At 41.2% G+C, this 17,877-nt stretch overlaps 1 protein-coding gene and 1 pseudogene across 2 annotated transcripts in view; one reads left to right on the plus strand and one right to left on the minus strand.

Moving 5' to 3' along the window:
- Positions 1–17,877, minus strand: part of LOC307143792 — an 838,852-nt pseudogene that overhangs the window by 318,310 nt on the left and 502,665 nt on the right. The gene's annotated exons all lie outside the window — the stretch shown is intronic.
- LOC307135480 (uncharacterized protein) lies at positions 1,732–15,202 on the plus strand. The gene is made up of 11 exons (XM_079831969.1): positions 1,732–1,758; positions 5,495–5,687; positions 5,791–5,859; positions 6,040–6,141; positions 9,517–9,895; positions 9,946–10,767; positions 10,902–10,934; positions 12,303–12,437; positions 13,055–14,224; positions 14,349–14,489; positions 14,698–15,202. The coding sequence occupies exons 2-11, from the start codon at positions 5,496–5,498 to the stop codon at positions 14,916–14,918; spliced, it is 3,264 nt and encodes a 1,087-aa protein (XP_079688095.1). The 5' UTR covers positions 1,732–1,758; position 5,495; the 3' UTR covers positions 14,919–15,202.

A 17,877-nucleotide genomic window follows, 5' to 3' on the forward strand; every position in this document is an offset into this window, starting at 1 on the left:
TTCACTGGGAATGTGACTCGGGGGGTTTGTTAGTCTCTCTACAGTAGCAAAAAGAGTGCGTGTGTTGTTTATGTTTCTGTTTATAATATTTGAAAAGAAGGTCTGTCTAGCTTTGCCTAGTTCCACATTGAAAGCACGAAGACTGTCTTTATAGATCTTATAATGGACTACAAGTTTTGTCTTTCGCCACATGCGTTCAGATTTCCTGCATTGTCTTTTCATTAATTGCACTGCTGTTGAGTTTCTCCAGGGTGCTTTTTGTTTGCCAATCTTTTTCCTGGCTTTTACAGGAGCAATATCATCAATTACACCCTTAACTTTTGAGTTAAAAGAGTCAAGGAGAAAATCAACAGAGTCTGCAGATATGCTTGGTGTTAGAGATATAGCCTTCATAAACAGCACACTAGTGTTCTCATTTAAGCATCTCTTTTTGATAGAGACAGATCTAGTTTCAATGGCAGGAGAGATTGATATATCAAAGAAAATACAGAAATGATCAGACAGTGCCACATCCTTAATAACTATTGATGAAATATTTAGACCCTTACTGATAAGTAAATCTAGAGTGTGTCCACGATCATGTGTGGGTCCGTGAACATGTTGTGTCAAATCAAAAGTGTTAAGTACAGTCATGAGATCTTTTGTTGTACTGGATTCAGCATTGTCAATGTGAATGTTAAAATCCCCAGCAATAGCAAAACAGTCATACTCAGATGAGATTGCTGATAACAGCTCTGTAAAGTCATCAATAAAGGCCGGAGAATATTTCGGAGGCCTATAAATAATGATAAGCAAGATGCGTGGTGCACCTTTTAGCACAATGCCCAGATATTCTAGAGACAAATAGTCACCAAATGATACTTGCTTACATTGATAAACATCTTTAAATAGAGCTGCGACCCCCCCCCCCTTCTGACTGGTCTGCAGACACTCATAAAAGTAAAGTTAGGAGGGGCTGTTTCATTGAGGACTGTTGCACTGCAGCTGTCTTCTAGCCACGTTTCATTTAGAAGCAAAAAATCTAGGTTGTTTGTGGATATTAAGTCGTTGACTAGAAATGATTTGTTTTTAAGTGAACGGATGTTTAAGAGTGCTAACTTAACAGTATTAATTTTAATTTTTTCCCCCATAGTAATCTTAGTTTGACAATTAACAGGCAGCAGATTAGATGGGTTTGCCATACGGCCTGAGAAAGCCTTGGACTTTCTATCACGTAACAGAACAGAAATAGAGAAAGATAAAGGCACACTGGATTCACGCATGTTTTGTAAACATTTGATAAGATTGCTGTTGACTTTGCGAGGACCCAGAACACGTCACTGAGAGCTGGTATCAGTTGTTTTTGGTGCAGATGGAGGAGGGTGTGTGCCCTGGCGTTGTGACCGAAGAAATCTCACAGGAGGAGGTGCAGAGCGAGCTGGGCCTACAGTCTTTGGTGGTTGTGGGCCTTGACGCTTTTTGGTTGATATCTGGGGGCTCGCAGCGATCGAGTATGATTGTCTGTTTCCAGTATAAACAAAATCCATTTTCTCTGTGAAGCTCAGAGGCGGGGATGCTGTAGAGCGGAATAACATGTCTGGTGAGGGGGGCTGTTTCTCTGATGTTACCGGAAACTGCAATATGTTATCGTCCGGTTCAAGGAGTGACATTTCTTCCAGCCTATTGCTTATATTACATATAAGTTTTAAAATTTCACCACTACACTGAAGCTGAGAACACGTTCCTGTTTGATTTTCAGTGGCATGGCAAAAATTGGTGGTGAGTACAGAACTGTTGGATTGATGTATTAGGGATGCTAAAATATCTGGAACAGTAAGATACTTAGTTTATGCCTGTAGTTCTGTTCGCTCATTTCTTTTGGTCTGGATACGCTTAGTGTTCAGATTGGCATTTCTATCGTCGAACCTAAGTTATGCTTGACCAGTCTGTCCTTTTTAGGGTCACATCTTTCTGTTTTTAGTTGATTTACATGTCTCTGGTCCATGTTACGTTCATATTTCATTTGAACTGCACCAGAGTTCATTTGGAAGCCAACTTAGACAATTCTTTTCAGCATCTCAGTCCGCTTGTTTGGTCGCACCAGGTTTCAGATGGCAGCGTTCACATTTATTTAAATGCACCACATTAACAGTCTAAAAAACATCAGCATTCTTTTTTTTTGAAAGACGATGTCCTGTAGCTTACTAATGTAAGCTCTCCAAGCTACTGCTCTCCACAGAACATAAAATATTCATTTTATTTAATTTTTCGTGTTCGCGTTTGAGGAAAAAACAATGTTGACGTGACCGCTCTGAAAGCGGCACTAAAAGCATGCTTTAAAACTTTCATAGAAACCTCAAACAGAAAACACAAAGCCTTTCTTTGATGTGAATTTCGTTTTGTATTAATTGTATCTTAATTTTAATCAATGTTTCATTAGCCAAATTTAGCCTAGATTTAATAAATAATAGGCCTAAGTAGGCTAAATATAGCAGACAAAACCTAATCACGACACGGTGATATCACGACATAACTGCAGCTAGTCTCATAAAAGGCTCTAAAATCAACGCTAACAGGCTACTTAACTTGGCTAAAATAAAATCCATAGATATAAAACACTTAAAGCATATCCAGACAGTTAGTTTAATAAATGTTTATTTATTAAACCACAGTGAGTATGCTAAAACAATTTTTTTTGGTGGCAGGCCCATGGCTGCTCACAACAGCGCTCTCAAACGAAATGAGCAATAGCCTACAATCTAAACAAATTAAATTAATTCCAAAACAAACTTGTAGGTTATCTTAACGTTACCTCAAAAATGCACCACAGAACATGGCCATTCTTTTTTCCAGTAGTTTCCAACAGTTAAAAGAAAATAAGGTCCAACCAAACGAAAAATATCAGTAGTTTCCAACAGTTAAACGAAAATGAAGTTCAATCAAACGAAAAGTTAGAACAGTCTCTTACAGAGCATCGTGGAGAAAAAGAACAGCATCCACAGTGAGGTGAATCGAATTGCGCAAACCTTCTGTGCGCGTGCGCGAGACTGTCATGTCAGTCATATGTCAGTGTAGCCTGGGAAAACCCAGACAATTTCCGGCAAATTTAGATTTGCTCTGCAAGTTAGTCTGGCAAAGAGCCCATTCAAGCCCATTTCTAATGCCGAGAAATCACGGCACCAATCAGAAACGTTGGGACGGGCTTTACACGATGACGACAGCGAAGCGAGGAAATCACAAACAGAGAATTGCTGTCAGAGTTTCAGATGTTTCTCCGTCGTTCTGATAAATAAACCCAGAAATAAGTTTTTATAAGCTGTCGACCCCAAAAAATGAGCGTTTGGAGGACATAAAAGTGGATACAGACTGGAACGAGCAAATTGTCAAGTCAAGTCAAAGTTTATTTATATAGCACTTTTTAAAAAACAGGTGTTTAACAAAGTGCTGTACACACATATCCGTTATCAATAATGCACTCAACCAACATGACTTAAAATAAAAGGAATAAAAAAACAACCATAAAACAATACTCTCACATAGCATCAAATGCCAAACTGTAGTAGTAGGTTTTGAGATTCGATTTAAAAATAGCAAGGGTTTGAGCCTGTCTGATATGCAGGGGCAAACTATTCCAGAGCTTCGGTCCAGCTACAGCGAATGCTCTTTCACCTCTGCTTTTTAGTTTCACACGAGGGACAACCAACAGCAAATGGTCAGCAGACCTAAGCGCTCTTGACAGAGCGTATTTCCTAATCAGTTCTGACATATACTTAGGAGCAAGGCCATGAAGTGATTTAAAAAAAAAACTCAAAATTAAAAATTAACAAAAATCTAAATTTTGAAGTTAATTCTAAAATAGAAACACTTCGTGGATACCATTTAAACATAAAAATGCATTCAACTGTTCAAATACAACCTTTTCGAGTAATTTAGACAAGAACGAAAGTCTAGAGATGGGTCTAAAATTAGCAAAGACTGATGGATCCAGATTACTTTTCTTGATAACCGGTTCCACCACTGCATGTTTAAAAGATTTGGGTACAACTCCCGTAGCCAGGCTACTGTTAATAATAGCAAGAACCGAAGAGCTAATAGCATCAAATGCATCCTTTAAGAGTCGTGGAGGAACAATGTCAGTGTGACATGTAAATAATTTCATTTTACCAAGAGTCTCCCTCAATGAGACAAGGGACACCGGCTCAAACTGATTTAAGACAGCAGGGCGCTCGAAATTAATAGGTTGGAAAATCAGCGAAGATGATATATTTGATCTAATAGCATCAATCTTCTCAATAAATTTTTTTTTAGAAATTGTTCACACAGTTAAATTGTGGGCTCCTGACACTCAGTATGCACTAAAAATACAGTTACGTGTGCAGTAAGTTAAACATTTTGTCACTGGTGAGTCAAATATCCAAATGTCAATTTAATATATTTCTGTAAGATAAGCTATCCAGTGTCGCCGATGACGTTCTCCTTCAGTGTGCGTACGTTCTCAGAGTAATGAGACACGCTCTGTCTAACTGCCTGATCCACTTTTATGTCCTTAAACACTCGTTTTTTGGGGGTTGACAGCTTATAAAAACTTATTTCTGGGTTTATTAGCTTGTTTGCTGTACACCTTAAGTCATAAATGACAAGGAGGCAGCCTATCGCTGTCTCTGTCATCTCCTTCATCTCTCTGATTGGCTTTAGGTCTATCCAATTGCGCCCAGAGGCATTTGAGCGACGTCCGTTGGTGACGCCCCTTTGGAAATGAAGTGTCTATGAAGCTTTGCCAGACCCTAACTCAGTTACTACTGAGAATGGTCTGGTTTTAACCAGGCTAATGTCAGTGTAATTATAAGATTAAAACAGGTTATGATATGTCTTTCTATGTTTTTTTTTCTATCATTGACGTCAACTTCTCATATTTTTTTTTAATTAATGTCTAAAAATATAAAAAAAGGCAAATAAAAAAATAAGGCCAGAGGCCCGGCCCGGCCCGCATGTGAACTATGACGTGAAAATTGGCACGAAGCCCGGCCCTAGGGGCATAAAAAAGTCGGGGCCCGTCGGGCTGAAATGCAGGGCTCTAATGTGAACAGACACACCCTAATACTTCAAATTCACCATGAACTGACATAGAGTACAGAGTGTAGTTTCTTTGAGTCATCAAAAAAAAATTCCCCCTGTATTCCCTAAAGAGAACAAAATGGTAACTTTTAGATGCCTTTATCTGAGAGCTGAGAGGATGTTGCAGTACACTGTCATATAGATCAGTGGTTCTCAGACCCTCCTCTCTGCAGATTCTGTATGTCTCCTTCACCTGATGCACTCAGTTGAGTTCATAGAACCATGTTCTGATGATGAACTCCTCATCTGAATCAGGTGGATTAAAACACGAGACATACAGCATATGCAGAGCGGTGGGTTCCTAGAACTAAGGTTCAGAACCACTTGTAAAAATAACTGTACATGTCTAGCATATATACTACGATTATAAGTGTTTAGTGGTAATTTTATGTTTTTATAGCATGGATGCATCTAAAGAAGATTCGTCCTTGGGAAGACTTGCAAACGATGAGACGAGAAATCCTACTTGCAAAATGAGAACTGTTGAAGTGAGCAGAAAACCTCACCTGTGTCTGTTTGCTGTACGAGACATTCTACCAGGAGAGGAAATCACTTACAATTATGGAGACTCAGATTGGCCATGGCGAGTCAAGGTACTATCAATAAAATGCTGAAGAGATTGATCAGTAATTCATGATAATCTTTTACTCTAATTCTGATTAGTTACCATGTGATTGTGGTCTCGTATTTCTCAAGCCTTTGAATAAAGCATCAGCAGAATCCACTGATAAAAAGCCAGCCAGCAGTTTGCGCCCGCATAAATCGGTAAGTCCACTTTAAAACATCTGTATCATTATTCTATATTATTGACTCTTTTAGCATAGAGTTGTGTGTGGACTGATAGATAAAGTGTAGGACAGCTAGAGGAATGAACATGAACAAGTTTTTTTGTCCTTAACAAATATTCTGATTTTGATATTCACTGGTTTCTTTTCTGACATGCAGCCCCATTGTGCAGCTTCTGTTTCCTCTCCTGAATTGGACAATGTGAACAGCAATGATAATCATAAGCAGTCAGGCAAAGCAAGAACATCAAGGAATAAAACGGTAACCATCTCAAATATGCAGCAACTATCTACTGATGTTTACTGCCAGCTAGTTAAAAGTGCAGTAATGATTTCTGAGAAACACTTAATATTTGAAATCGACACCCAAACAAACACACCCCTCCCTTCATTGCTCCGCCCCCAAAATAATGAACACGCAACTCAGGCAACCACTATCAGCTGGTGCTCAGGTGTTCAAATTGAAAATATCTTTATCGCTGGCAAACCACAGAATGGTTTGGTTATAGTTGATTTGTAGGTGCAAATCCACTTCATCCAGAACCTGTATCATTTGAAATGTATTTACCCAAACTTAAATGTACCCAAAAAAAAAAAAAAAGAAAGAAATTATTTAAAGCTGCAGTCCTAGTTTTTCATCTTTGTCGCCATTTCTGTTCAAAATTTGCAATTGCAGTCATTCGTGGAATTATCAACTTTACGTGGGTTGTGCTTTGACACGGCACAGGATTCATTCGGATGAATCCAATATTTTGAGGAGAACGCGCTGCTGTCAGTCACCGCGTCGGTGTGGATACTGTCATTCGCAATTACAGATTATTTACATTTACATTTAAATTTATGCATTTGGCAGACGCTTTTATCCAAAGCGACTTACAGTGCACTTATTACAGTGCATTATACTTTTTGGAAGTATGAGTCATGACCAACATAAGAATGTTCACCGGAAAATGACACTGAACAAGTAAGTAACATCCACTTTTGTTCTGACCAACTAAGGGGAAAAGCATTGCAGTAAATCACACTGCTTAAATCTAACGATCGCTTGTCATATCACGTCAAACCGTGCAAACTATACTTTGTTCTCAATTTGTTAATGTTAACAACATCAGCATTGCGTGATTACATTTAATGCCCTTCAGACATTTATCCTTGTTTTCGCGTGGGCCAGGCGGTTGCACTCTCTTTTTATCTGTAGCCACTCCAAAAGTCCAAAGTGTTTTGCATTTTACAACGGGTGAAACTCAGTTGTCACTGGTGATTGTTGTTTGAACATTTCTGGATCCGCCATCAAATTAATAAGTTTAATTATATCTTAATTTCACGTTTAGCCCTGCTGTGAGAAAAGGTCATAAATCTCCACCTCCATCATCCTCACATACAATACAATATATATTTGAAACTCCTTCTCTATGTGTACAGAAGTGACGTAATGACACAAAAAATGCTTGAATCTCCCACGGAAATCCACTAGTACCACTGGAATTAAAAACATTATTACAGGCTTACCGTTTTGAATCGAGCTAAGGCAAGCAGAGAGTTTTGAACACTGGCTGGTTATGTACTTGCTCAAACATTTATTTTGGATAATTTTTAACCTAAAAAAGTTATGGACAGCAGCTTTAAATGGTATGGAGTAAATTTAGCACCTTACTACTAGGGCTGTAATTTTTTTGAAAAATCGAATTCGAACGGATATCAAATATCAAGCAATGTATTCGAATATCTACAAGCGGCAAAAAATGTTGTCATTGCGGTCGGTGTAGGCAGTTGGGTGCGCAAGGCCCCATGTCTCGTGGTGGTGTGCAGTGCATGGCTTTAGCGCGCGCGGCTCCGCATCCGAAGATGCACGACTGCAAGCCGAATCTGGCCGAGCATGTACATCTCACAGCACCGGCACCCAGTTCTTGCGTCTAAATTAGTTGCTTACATTAACAACATGAGCCTACAATAGCAGACATAAGCCCTTTAAATAAAAATAAATGGCCATGTTTAATAAAAAGATTCACAAAACTAAATAAAAATGTTTAGATAATATGTAAGATAACGTTAATATAGTTGTAGGTTACATTCTCATATCCATTTTTTTCTTCTAATGTCACAACAAAAAATCTGGTGTACTGCTTTACATGATTCTTTTGTAGTGTGGTTTTAGTGAACTTAAGTGTTCTTGTACTAAAATAAACATCCACGGGTGTACCTTACTTCTCACCGCTGATTCCTGATGGTTTAGAGGACAATTGCACCGCGTCGTACCCTGTCGTTTCAAAGAATAGTAGGCCTATACCGGCGAGCACGCCGAGAATGCCTAGTCCATTTGGGGAGGCGCGCACGCAGTCAGCGGAGGCTCGTGCTGCGGAGGCAAGCGAAAGTATAAACAAATGCGGGGCTACAGATTAGGTGTCCCTAAAGAACCCACTTATCGTGTCGTTCCGCATTACATTCATTCATTTGCACGCAAGTTTTATTTATTTTGTTCCCTGCGGTGGAGAACACTCGTTCGAAGTGCACAGACGTGCCTGGCACACACAGGTATTTGCGCGTCGATGTTGAGAGAAGTAGGTATTTGTTACAGTCTGTGTCTCTCAGTGCAGTGTTGCTGTCTGCGGAGAGAGGAGGTTCCGGCATTTAGTTTTTAATCTCCTTATGGCAAACAATAAAATAAAAAAACAAACGGTCTAATCATAGACTGTAAAAAATGCGCTACATGGCACTTTAAAAACCGGATAGTTTATTTATAGTTTGATTACGGATATTTCACGTCATGTTCGAATGCATATTCGAATATCGAATAAACAGTGACAGCCCTACTTACTACCTCTAGCCGAGGAATAAGAGTCTTATCTAGCCAAACCAGCGACCGTTTTTTAACAAAAATAAACAACTTGTTTTCTCATCCAACTTCAAAATCATTCGACATCATTGTTTAAATGGCGTTTGACTCTGTCTTTGCACGTTCGCTTTGTAAACACTGGATCAGTACTTCTGCCTACCTTCCGCATGACCTTTCAACGTGATTACGTAATGTGTGACGCATTACAGCTAGTGCAAGCATTTATGGTTAAAAGTATATAAATGTTTAGTATTTTTATAAAATTGCTGCTGGTTTGTCTAGATGCGACTCTTATTCCTCGGCTGGCATCGTGTCGAGACTTTGAAGCTGCACTGAAACTCACATTTGGACCTTTATCCCATTGGACTCCATTGAAGTCACTATATGGTGTAAAGTCCTGGAATGTTTTACTCAAAAATCTTAATTTCTTTTTCACTAAAGAAAGAAAGACATGAACATCTTGGATGACGTGGAGGAGAGTAAACTATCAGGAAATTATTTATGAAGTGAACTAATCCTTTAACTAGTTATTTGTTCAGTGTTTTAATGTCTGAACCAATGTAACTCTTAATGTGACTATTGTCACAATTTGTATGTAAAGTTTGTATAAATGTTTGGTTAGAGTTTTTTATTTCATTACTTTATTAATGATCTTTGCTTTGAAATGTGCAAAACATGTTTCTTTATTTTTTGATCACCCCTACAGTGTGTTTGTTCTTGTCTTATATGGGTGCCACAGTTTTCAATATTGTTAAAGTGCATTCTATTCTTATTTAAGCTAAATACCTCTTATTATATCTGCAGAAGCAGTTTCAATCAAGACTGTTACAGTCATCCTCAGTCGCATCCACATCTGATGCACCCTCTTCATCTGCACCTTGTGCTTTGTTCACCTCTATAATGGCCTTATCAACCTCATGCCCTCCTGCCCTGTCCTCATCACCGTCAACACCTCCTGCGCCACCCATGTCACCTTCAACCTCGGCTGTGCAGCCCTTATGCTCCTCATCCTCGCCTGTGCAGCCCTTATACTCATCCTTGCCTGTGCAGCCCTCATCGCCTTCTCATGCGCAGCCCTCATCATCCTCGCCTCTGCAGCCCTTATGCTCCTCATCCTCGCCTGCGCAGCCCTCATCGCCTTCTCATGTGCAGCCCTCATCATCCTCATCTCTGCAGCCCTTATGCTCCTCATCCTCGCCTGTGCAGCCCTTATACTCATCCTTGCCTGTGCAGCCCTCATCGCCTTCTCATGTGCAGCCCTCATCATCCTCATCTCTGCAGCCCTTATGCTCCTCATCCTCGCCTGTGCAGCCCTTATACTCATCCTTGCCTGTGCAGCCCTCATCGCCTTCTCATGTGCAGCCCTCATCATCCTCATCTCTGCAGCCCTTATGCTCCTCATCCTCGCCTGTGCAGCCCTTATACTCATCCTTGCCTGTGCAGCCCTCATCGCCTTCTCATGCGCAGCCCTCATCATCCTCGCCTCTGCAGCCCTTATGCTCCTCATCCTCGCCTGCGCAGCCCTCATCGCCTTCTCATGTGCAGCCCTCATCATCCTCATCTCTGCAGCCCTTATGCTCCTCATCCTCGCCTGTGCAGCCCTTATACTCATCCTTGCCTGTGCAGCCCTCATCGCCTTCTCATGTGCAGCCCTCATCATCCTCATCTCTGCAGCCCTTATGCTCCTCATCCTCGCCTGTGCAGCCCTTATACTCATCCTTGCCTGTGCAGCCCTCATCGCCTTCTCATGCGCAGCCCTCATCATCCTCATCTCTGCAGCCCTTATGCTCCTCATCCTCGCCTGTGCAGCCCTTATACTCATCCTTGCCTGTGCAGCCCTCATCGCCTTCTCATGTGCAGCCCTCATCATCCTCATCTCTGCAGCCCTTATGCTCCTCATCCTCACCTCTACAGCCCTCATCACCTTCTCATGTGCAGCCCTTATGCTCCTCATCCTCGCCTGCACAGCCCTTATACTCCTCATCCTCACCTGCACAGCCTTCATCGCCGCCTTCATCATCCTCATCTTCACCCTGTGCTGCATCAACACCTGTGGTTCACTCATCACAGGCGTCTGAGACCCCCTCATTAAGGGAGGTGGGTAGATTCATTTTTGGACTGGTAGAACTAACAATAGATTATATGAAATTATATATTATTTATATTTATTTGTATTTCTCCTCTTCCAGATATCCTCTTTAAGGCCATCAAGAAAAAGACAGGTATGTGTCTTGCCATGTGATAATTTATACGCTCAATATTTTTTGCATAATCATGGCTTTGCTTGCCAGTATCCGCAAATGATGAAAAGTAATGTTACATGATCCACTGCCATACCCACTATGCCCTAGGGATGGGACGATACACTAAAACTCACGATATGATGCACCTCGATATGCCAGGGTCACGATACGATACGTCACGATACGATATCAAAAAAGGAAAAAAAAAGACAAAAATATTACTGTATAACAACAACTTATTGCCAAATCATACACAACCACGCAGGTTAGATCGATGGGGCTATATCTCCGTGGCAGCAACCACACAGTGTGTGCAAACACTGTCTCTCTTTTAACAGTGTGTACTTTTTGTAATAAATAGATTTTGAAATTCAAAATCCTCTATCTCTCTCTCTCTCTCATAAGTTATGTTTAACGGAATGGCTACTGTTGCTTTTCAACAAATCATTTGCACAATATTTCCGTCATTTTTCTATCTGAAGCTATAGCTGCAACATTGAAAGCTCCGGTCTCTGTGTTAAGCGCAAAGGCTCACGTGATTGCCGCCGGCTCGGGATAAAACTCATGCGGACAGTCGTGCCGTGTACCAGCTGCTTTGACGTGATTATCATTTTAACTGACTCGTAACGTGTGCAATATCTCACGACCTCCCGAGTGTCCGAACTCGCACCGTGTACGCCCGCCTTTACACACAGTTTTAGTCTTGTCAGTTACTCTATTGCCGTCTTTGTCTTTTTTAATGAGAAAGCCAAAATACTGCCAGACATGACTTGTATCCAGGCGGAGCGTCCTCAATTTCGACCTCATTTGACCATGGTCGGCTGTTTGGGAGCAAGGCAGTTGGTACTAATGCTATTTGTTAGCTCGCTGTAGACTGCAGTGTTGTTGTTGCAACATGCGCTGACTTGACGTGACGACGTACCGCACCGTTCCCCGGATATATATTTTTTCATTTAGTTTTACCCTGCTTGATCAGCAGATGGTCCTGCCAGCCTGCCACCATAGACTGTATGTCAGCCCTATATACATACACACACATATAATACACTAAATTATCTATATACTACGCAAATCATGCAGCAGTGCCATCTATCTTTATTTCGCGATCCATTTTTTTTCGACCTCGATGCGTTTCGTCACGTTATTGTATCGCGATATTTTGTCAAACGATATTTCGTCCCATCCCTACTATGCCCACATACTACCTGTTCTGTTAGATTTTGGCAGTGGTGTACTCGTGTGATCACTAAAAAATATAATTGAAAAAAAACACAAACCATTTTGTACTATTTGAGTAAGTGTTAAATTCTCTCAATCAGTATTCAGGAAGTGTCATCTGTGATACAGACTACAGCGATGTCACAGACTACAGCGATGTTGACTACATACCAAAAATCAGCTCAGATGATTCGGATGGTAGTTCTTCTGGACATGACATGGTCAAAAGTGCTTTGATACATCCAATATCTCCCAAAGAGGCAGGTAGTTTATCTGATCAATTTATGACCGCACCATCACCAAAAAAGATGAAATGCCAATCTAAAGAGACAAACACCTTATCTGGTAATAAGAGTTTTATTCAGTCAATGCCATCACCAAAGCAGGAACGCAAGTCGTACAACAAAAAGCAGTATTGCCTTTATTGCTGTAAGCCATATTCAAAAATGGCCAGACACCTTGAGTTTGTCCATCGCAACGAAGTGGGGGTTGTAAAGGCAGTAGCATTTCCAAAACATTCCAAAGAAAGACGAGTCCAGTTAAACCTCCTTAGAAAAAAGGGAAACTTTGCCCACAACACCGATGTGGTGAGACAAGGACATGGGGAGATGATTGCCTGCTACCGACCAAAAAATAGACAAAGAGCCAAAGAATTTATTCACTGCATATACTGCCAAGGGCTTTATAACAAGCGCAGCCTTTGGAAACATATCAATGGAAACATATCAAAAACTGTCCCCTGAAACCAAAAAATGATGATGCCCAGGGCAGGAAAAGAGTTCGATCCATGTGTGCTCTAAACACACCAGTCGGCTTAGAAGTGAGCAATGGATTCAAGAAAATACTGTCCTTTATGAACTATGATGAAGTTTCGCGTGCAGTTCATTCTGACAGATGCATCATGCAGCTGGGGGAGCACATGTTCAACAGGATGGGGTCTGATGTGACCAAACATGACTACATCAGACAGAAGATGAGAGAAGTAGGCAGACTTCTTCTTGAAGCAAGGAAGATTACCCCACTGAGAACAATGGTAGACTTCAAACATGTCATAGCAGCAGTTAAAGTTGTGTCTGGGTATGATGAAGAGAAAAACTCCTACCGCATTCCTTCTTTAGCTCTCAAACTTGGGCATTCTTTAAACAAGATATCTAGCATTGTTGAGAGTAATGCCATGATGAATGGAGATCATGAGCGTGCTGAGTGTGCCCGAGACTTCAGGAAAATACACCAGGCAAGGTGGAATGAGTACATTTCTGCTGGTGCTATAACTACATTGAAAGAAGCCAAGTGGAACACACCACAGATAATTCCTTTCACTCAGGATGTCAAAGTCCTGCACACACATCTTGAAAAGAAACACAATGAGCTCCTAAGTAAGCTCAGATCTTGCCCTTCTGCTGACAACTACGCTGCTCTAGCCAAGGTCACGCTGTCCCAGGTCATCCTGTTCAACCGAAGGAGAGAAGGTGAAGTATCCCGGATGCTTTTGTCAGCTTTTAAAAGCAGGGATTCTTCTGAGCTACATAAAGACATTGCCATCTGTCTGTCTGAGTTTGAGAGGAAGCTGTGTCTGCACTTCACAAGAGTTGAGATCCGCGGTAAACGAGGGAGAAAGGTTCCTGTGCTCCTTAAGCCTTCCATGGTTTCTGCTTTGGAGCTGCTCGTTGAAATGCGTGAGCTTTGTGGTGTTCCAACAGAGAATCCCTTTATGTTTGCCAGATGTGGAGCAATGTCTGCCTACAGAGGAGGAGAGTGCATCAGCAAAGCTGCTTGCGAATGTGGCATAAAGAACCCTGAAGCACTGTCATCAACTAGGCTCAGGAAACACATAGCAACCATGTCTAAAATTCTTAACCTTGATGAGAATGAAGCAGACCAACTGGCTGATTTCCTTGGTCACGATATCAGAATCCACAGACAGTATTATCGGTTACCGGAGGGAACACTGCAGCTGGCAAAAATGAGTAAAGTCCTAATGGCCATGGAGAAAGGAACACTGTCTGACTACAAAGGAAAGAAACTTGATGACATTGAAATCGACCCAAATGGTATGAGTATACTTGCTCTGTGTGTATCTGTGCTGTACATATTTGCAAAACAATGCATATATTCATGTCACAGATGCTAGGTATAAGCAATAAATTGTTCATTTTTTGTTAATTAATTATTAAGAGCAACTTGAGGCCCAAGGTGATTCCATGTCAAGTGATGATGAGGAGGATTCCAGTGACCTATCTCAGACAACAGCACCAGCACCAGTACAGACTGATCAACTTGTTCAATCTGATCAAGCTGTTTCACAGGAGGATCAAGGTAAGCAAAATCTCTACATTGCACAAACAACAATAATCAAATCAACATGAATTAGCTATATATCCAGCAATGTCCAGACAAATTCAGCAATATCCAGACAAATTCAAAAAATATATGTATTAGGACACAGTCTTGATTTGCTCTTTACTCACCGATTTAGTTGTAATAAGAATGTGTTATGAGAATTTACTTTTTAATTATTTCATAGGTTCTTCAAATGCTCCAAAAAAGAAATGGGAGGACAGTGAGGTAAAAGCAGTAGAGAGACACATGATGAGTTTCATCAAGACATGCAAAGTTCCTGGTAAGCAAGACTGTGAAAGATGCATTCACGCAGAGCCAGAAGCTTTGAAGCAGCGAACATGGACTGGTGTGAAAAATTATGTGCGGAACAGGATCACAACTCTTAAAAGAAAGGGTGGTTTGTAGGGAGGCACAAACACTTTAACACTTTGCACATTATGCTCTTTTTGTAAGAAATGGAGCTAAATTAAAAGAAATGAGGATGTAGAAATATTTTGTGGATGGAATGAAACCGAATATAAAGTAAAAAGTTAGAGTATAAGAAGGCTAATGAAGAAGTAGAGAATAGTAAGATAGTCCATTTTCTTTGTTCAGTTACAATGAAGTTGGATGAAATGTCATGTTAAACTTTTTGATATTTCTGTCATAGAGGGAGGGGAGAATGTAAAGATGATAAAAAAGGGAAGAGTGAATAGCTATACTGGACATGGGCTGTGGCTGGATGTAACCTATTGGTGAGAGTTGCCGTGTGCAGACGAGAAGAGCTGAAAACTGAGATGTGATGTCAGACACTTTCTGCTTCCCGTAGTGACGCAGAGCCAGAAGCTTTGAAGCAGCGAACATGGACTGGTGTGAAAAATTGTGCGGAACAGGATCACGACTCTTAAAAGAAAGGGTGGTTTGTAGGGAGGCACAAACACTTCAACACTTTGCACATTATGCTCTTTTTGTAAGAAATGTAGCTAAATTAAAAGATGTGAAGATAAAAGTGTAGACATTAAAAATAAGAGACGCTCACGCTGTTTGCATACTTTACCACAGCTGAAGTGGAAAAAATTCATTATTTTCCAAATACACCGATATTTCAGAGTAATGCCATGATGTATGGAGATCATGAGCGTGCTGAGTGTGCCCGAGACTTCAGGAAAATACACCAGGCAAGGTGGAATGAGTACATTTCTGCTGGTGCTATAACTACATTGAAAGAAGCCAAGTGGAACACACCACAGATCATTCCTTTCACTCAGGATGTCAAAGTCCTGTGAAGTGGAAAAAATTAATTATTTTCCAAATACACCGATATTTCAGAGACATTTTCATTCAATACATGCACTGCTTAATACAGTGTCTGTTTGTACAAGAATAAAATTCAACATAAGCCTAAATACCAGTGAAGTGGGGTGTACATTGTTTTATTTTGATGTTATAAAGAACAGATTTGTGATCCTTAGTGGAACTGAAGGTGTGAGAAGAAACATGAAACGCACGTGATCGTTGTCAATCGGTGTACTCTGCCAATCGTGGATTAGCTGTGTCATCAGCAGAGCTCGTGAGTCGCTCTGGAGAATCTGCTCTGGCTGAGTCCTCCTGCTCTCCAATCGCTCTCGCTATACTCTGATGCCTTATGGCACAGTCACGGGGGTCGCTGTCTGAAGTCGGACACAAGTTCTAACCGTCAAGCACTGCTCAAGTTAGCCGCTGATCGTTCTGTGCAGCGCTGCATGAAGTCCAACAAGCCTAATGTAAAGGGGCTGGAAAGAGGAGAGAATGTAAAGAGGGAGGAGAGAATGTAAAGAGGGAGGAGAGAATGTAAAGAGGGAGGAGAGAATGTAAAGAGGGAGGAGAGAATGTAAAGAGGGAGGAGAGAATGTAAAGAGGGAGGAGAGAATGTAAAGGGGACGTAAAGAGGGAGGAGAGAATGTAAAGGGGACGTAAAGAGGGAGGAGAGAATGTAAAGAGGGAGGAGAGAATGTAAAGGGGACGTAAAGGGGACGTAAAGAGGGAGGAGAGAATGTAAAGGGGACGTAAAGGGGACGTAAAGAGGGAGGAGAGAATGTAAAGAGGGAGGAGAGAATGTAAAGGGGACGTAAAGAGAATGTAAAGAGGACGTAAAGAGGGAGGAGAGAATGTAAAGGGGACGTAAAGAGAATGTAAAGAGGACGTAAAGAGGGAGGAGAGAATGTAAAGGGGACGTAAAGAGGGAGGAGAGAATGTAAAGAGGGAGGAGAGAATGTAAAGGGGATGTAAAGAGGGAGGAGAGAATGTAAAGGGGACGTAAAGAGAATGTAAAGAGGGAGGAGAGAATGTAAAGAGGACGTAAAGAGGGAGGAGAGAATGTAAAGGGGACGTAAAGAGAATGTAAAGAGGGAGGAGAGAATGTAAAGAGGACGTAAAGAGGGAGGAGAGAATGTAAAGGGGACGTAAAGAGAATGTAAAGAGGACGTAAAGAGAATGTAAAGGGGACGTAAAGAGAATGTAAAGGGGACGTAAAGAGGGAGGAGAGAATGTAAAGAGGGAGGGAAGAAAAGCATTAGGCTTGTTGGACTTCATGCAGCGCTGCACAGAACGATCAGCGGCTAACTTGAGCAGTGCTTGACGGTTAGAACTTGTGTCCGACTTCAGACAGCGACCCCCGTGACTGTGCCATAAGGCATCAGAGTACAGCGAGAGCGATTGGAGAGCAGGAGGACTCAGCCAGAGCAGATTCTCCAGAGCGACTCACGAGCTCTGCTGATGACACAGCTAATCCACGATTGGCAGAGTACACCGATTGACAACGATCACGTGCGTTTCATGTTTCTTCTCACACCTTCAGTTCCACTAAGGATCACAAATCTGTTCTTTATAACATCAAAATAAAACAATGTACACCCCACTTCACTGGTATTTAGGCTTATGTTGAATTTTATTCTTGTACAAACAGACACTGTATTAAGCAGTGCATGTATTGAATGAAAATGTCTCTGAAATATCTGTATTTGGAAAATAATGCGTTTATTCCACTTCAGCTGTGGTAAAGTATGCAAACTTAGCATGAGCGTCACTACGGGAAGCAGAAAGTGTCTGACATCACATCTCAGTTTTCAGCTCTTCTCGTCTGCACACGGCAACTCTCACCAATAGGTTACATCCAGCCACAGCCCATGTCCAGCACAGCTAATATAAAGGATGAATAGAGGGAGTGAATGTAAAGAGGATGAAAAGAGGGAGGTGTAAAGCGGGTGAAAAGAGTGCGGAGTAGAGTTAAAGAGGATGAAGAGGAGGAGTAAAGCGGGTAAAAAGATGGAGGAGTAGAGTTAAAGAGGATGAAGAGGAGTAAAGAGGGAGGAGAGAATGTAAAGGAGGAAGTAGAGAGATTTTGAAG

Source organism: Gobio gobio (genome assembly GCF_949357685.1).
Source record: "Gobio gobio genome assembly, chromosome: 1".
Classification (NCBI taxonomy): domain Eukaryota; kingdom Metazoa; phylum Chordata; class Actinopteri; order Cypriniformes; family Gobionidae; genus Gobio; species Gobio gobio.

Excerpts from the sequence above, each read along its gene's own strand:
- LOC307135480 (XM_079831969.1), top strand. The coding sequence starts at position 5,496 with ATGGATGCATCTAAAGAAGATTCGTCCTTGGGAAGACTTGCAAACGAT. Across the intron at positions 5,688-5,790 it reads ATTGGCCATGGCGAGTCAAG|CCTTTGAATAAAGCATCAGC; the intron begins GTACTATCAATA and ends GTATTTCTCAAG. Across the intron at positions 14,225-14,348 it reads CATTGAAATCGACCCAAATG|AGCAACTTGAGGCCCAAGGT; the intron begins GTATGAGTATAC and ends TTAATTATTAAG.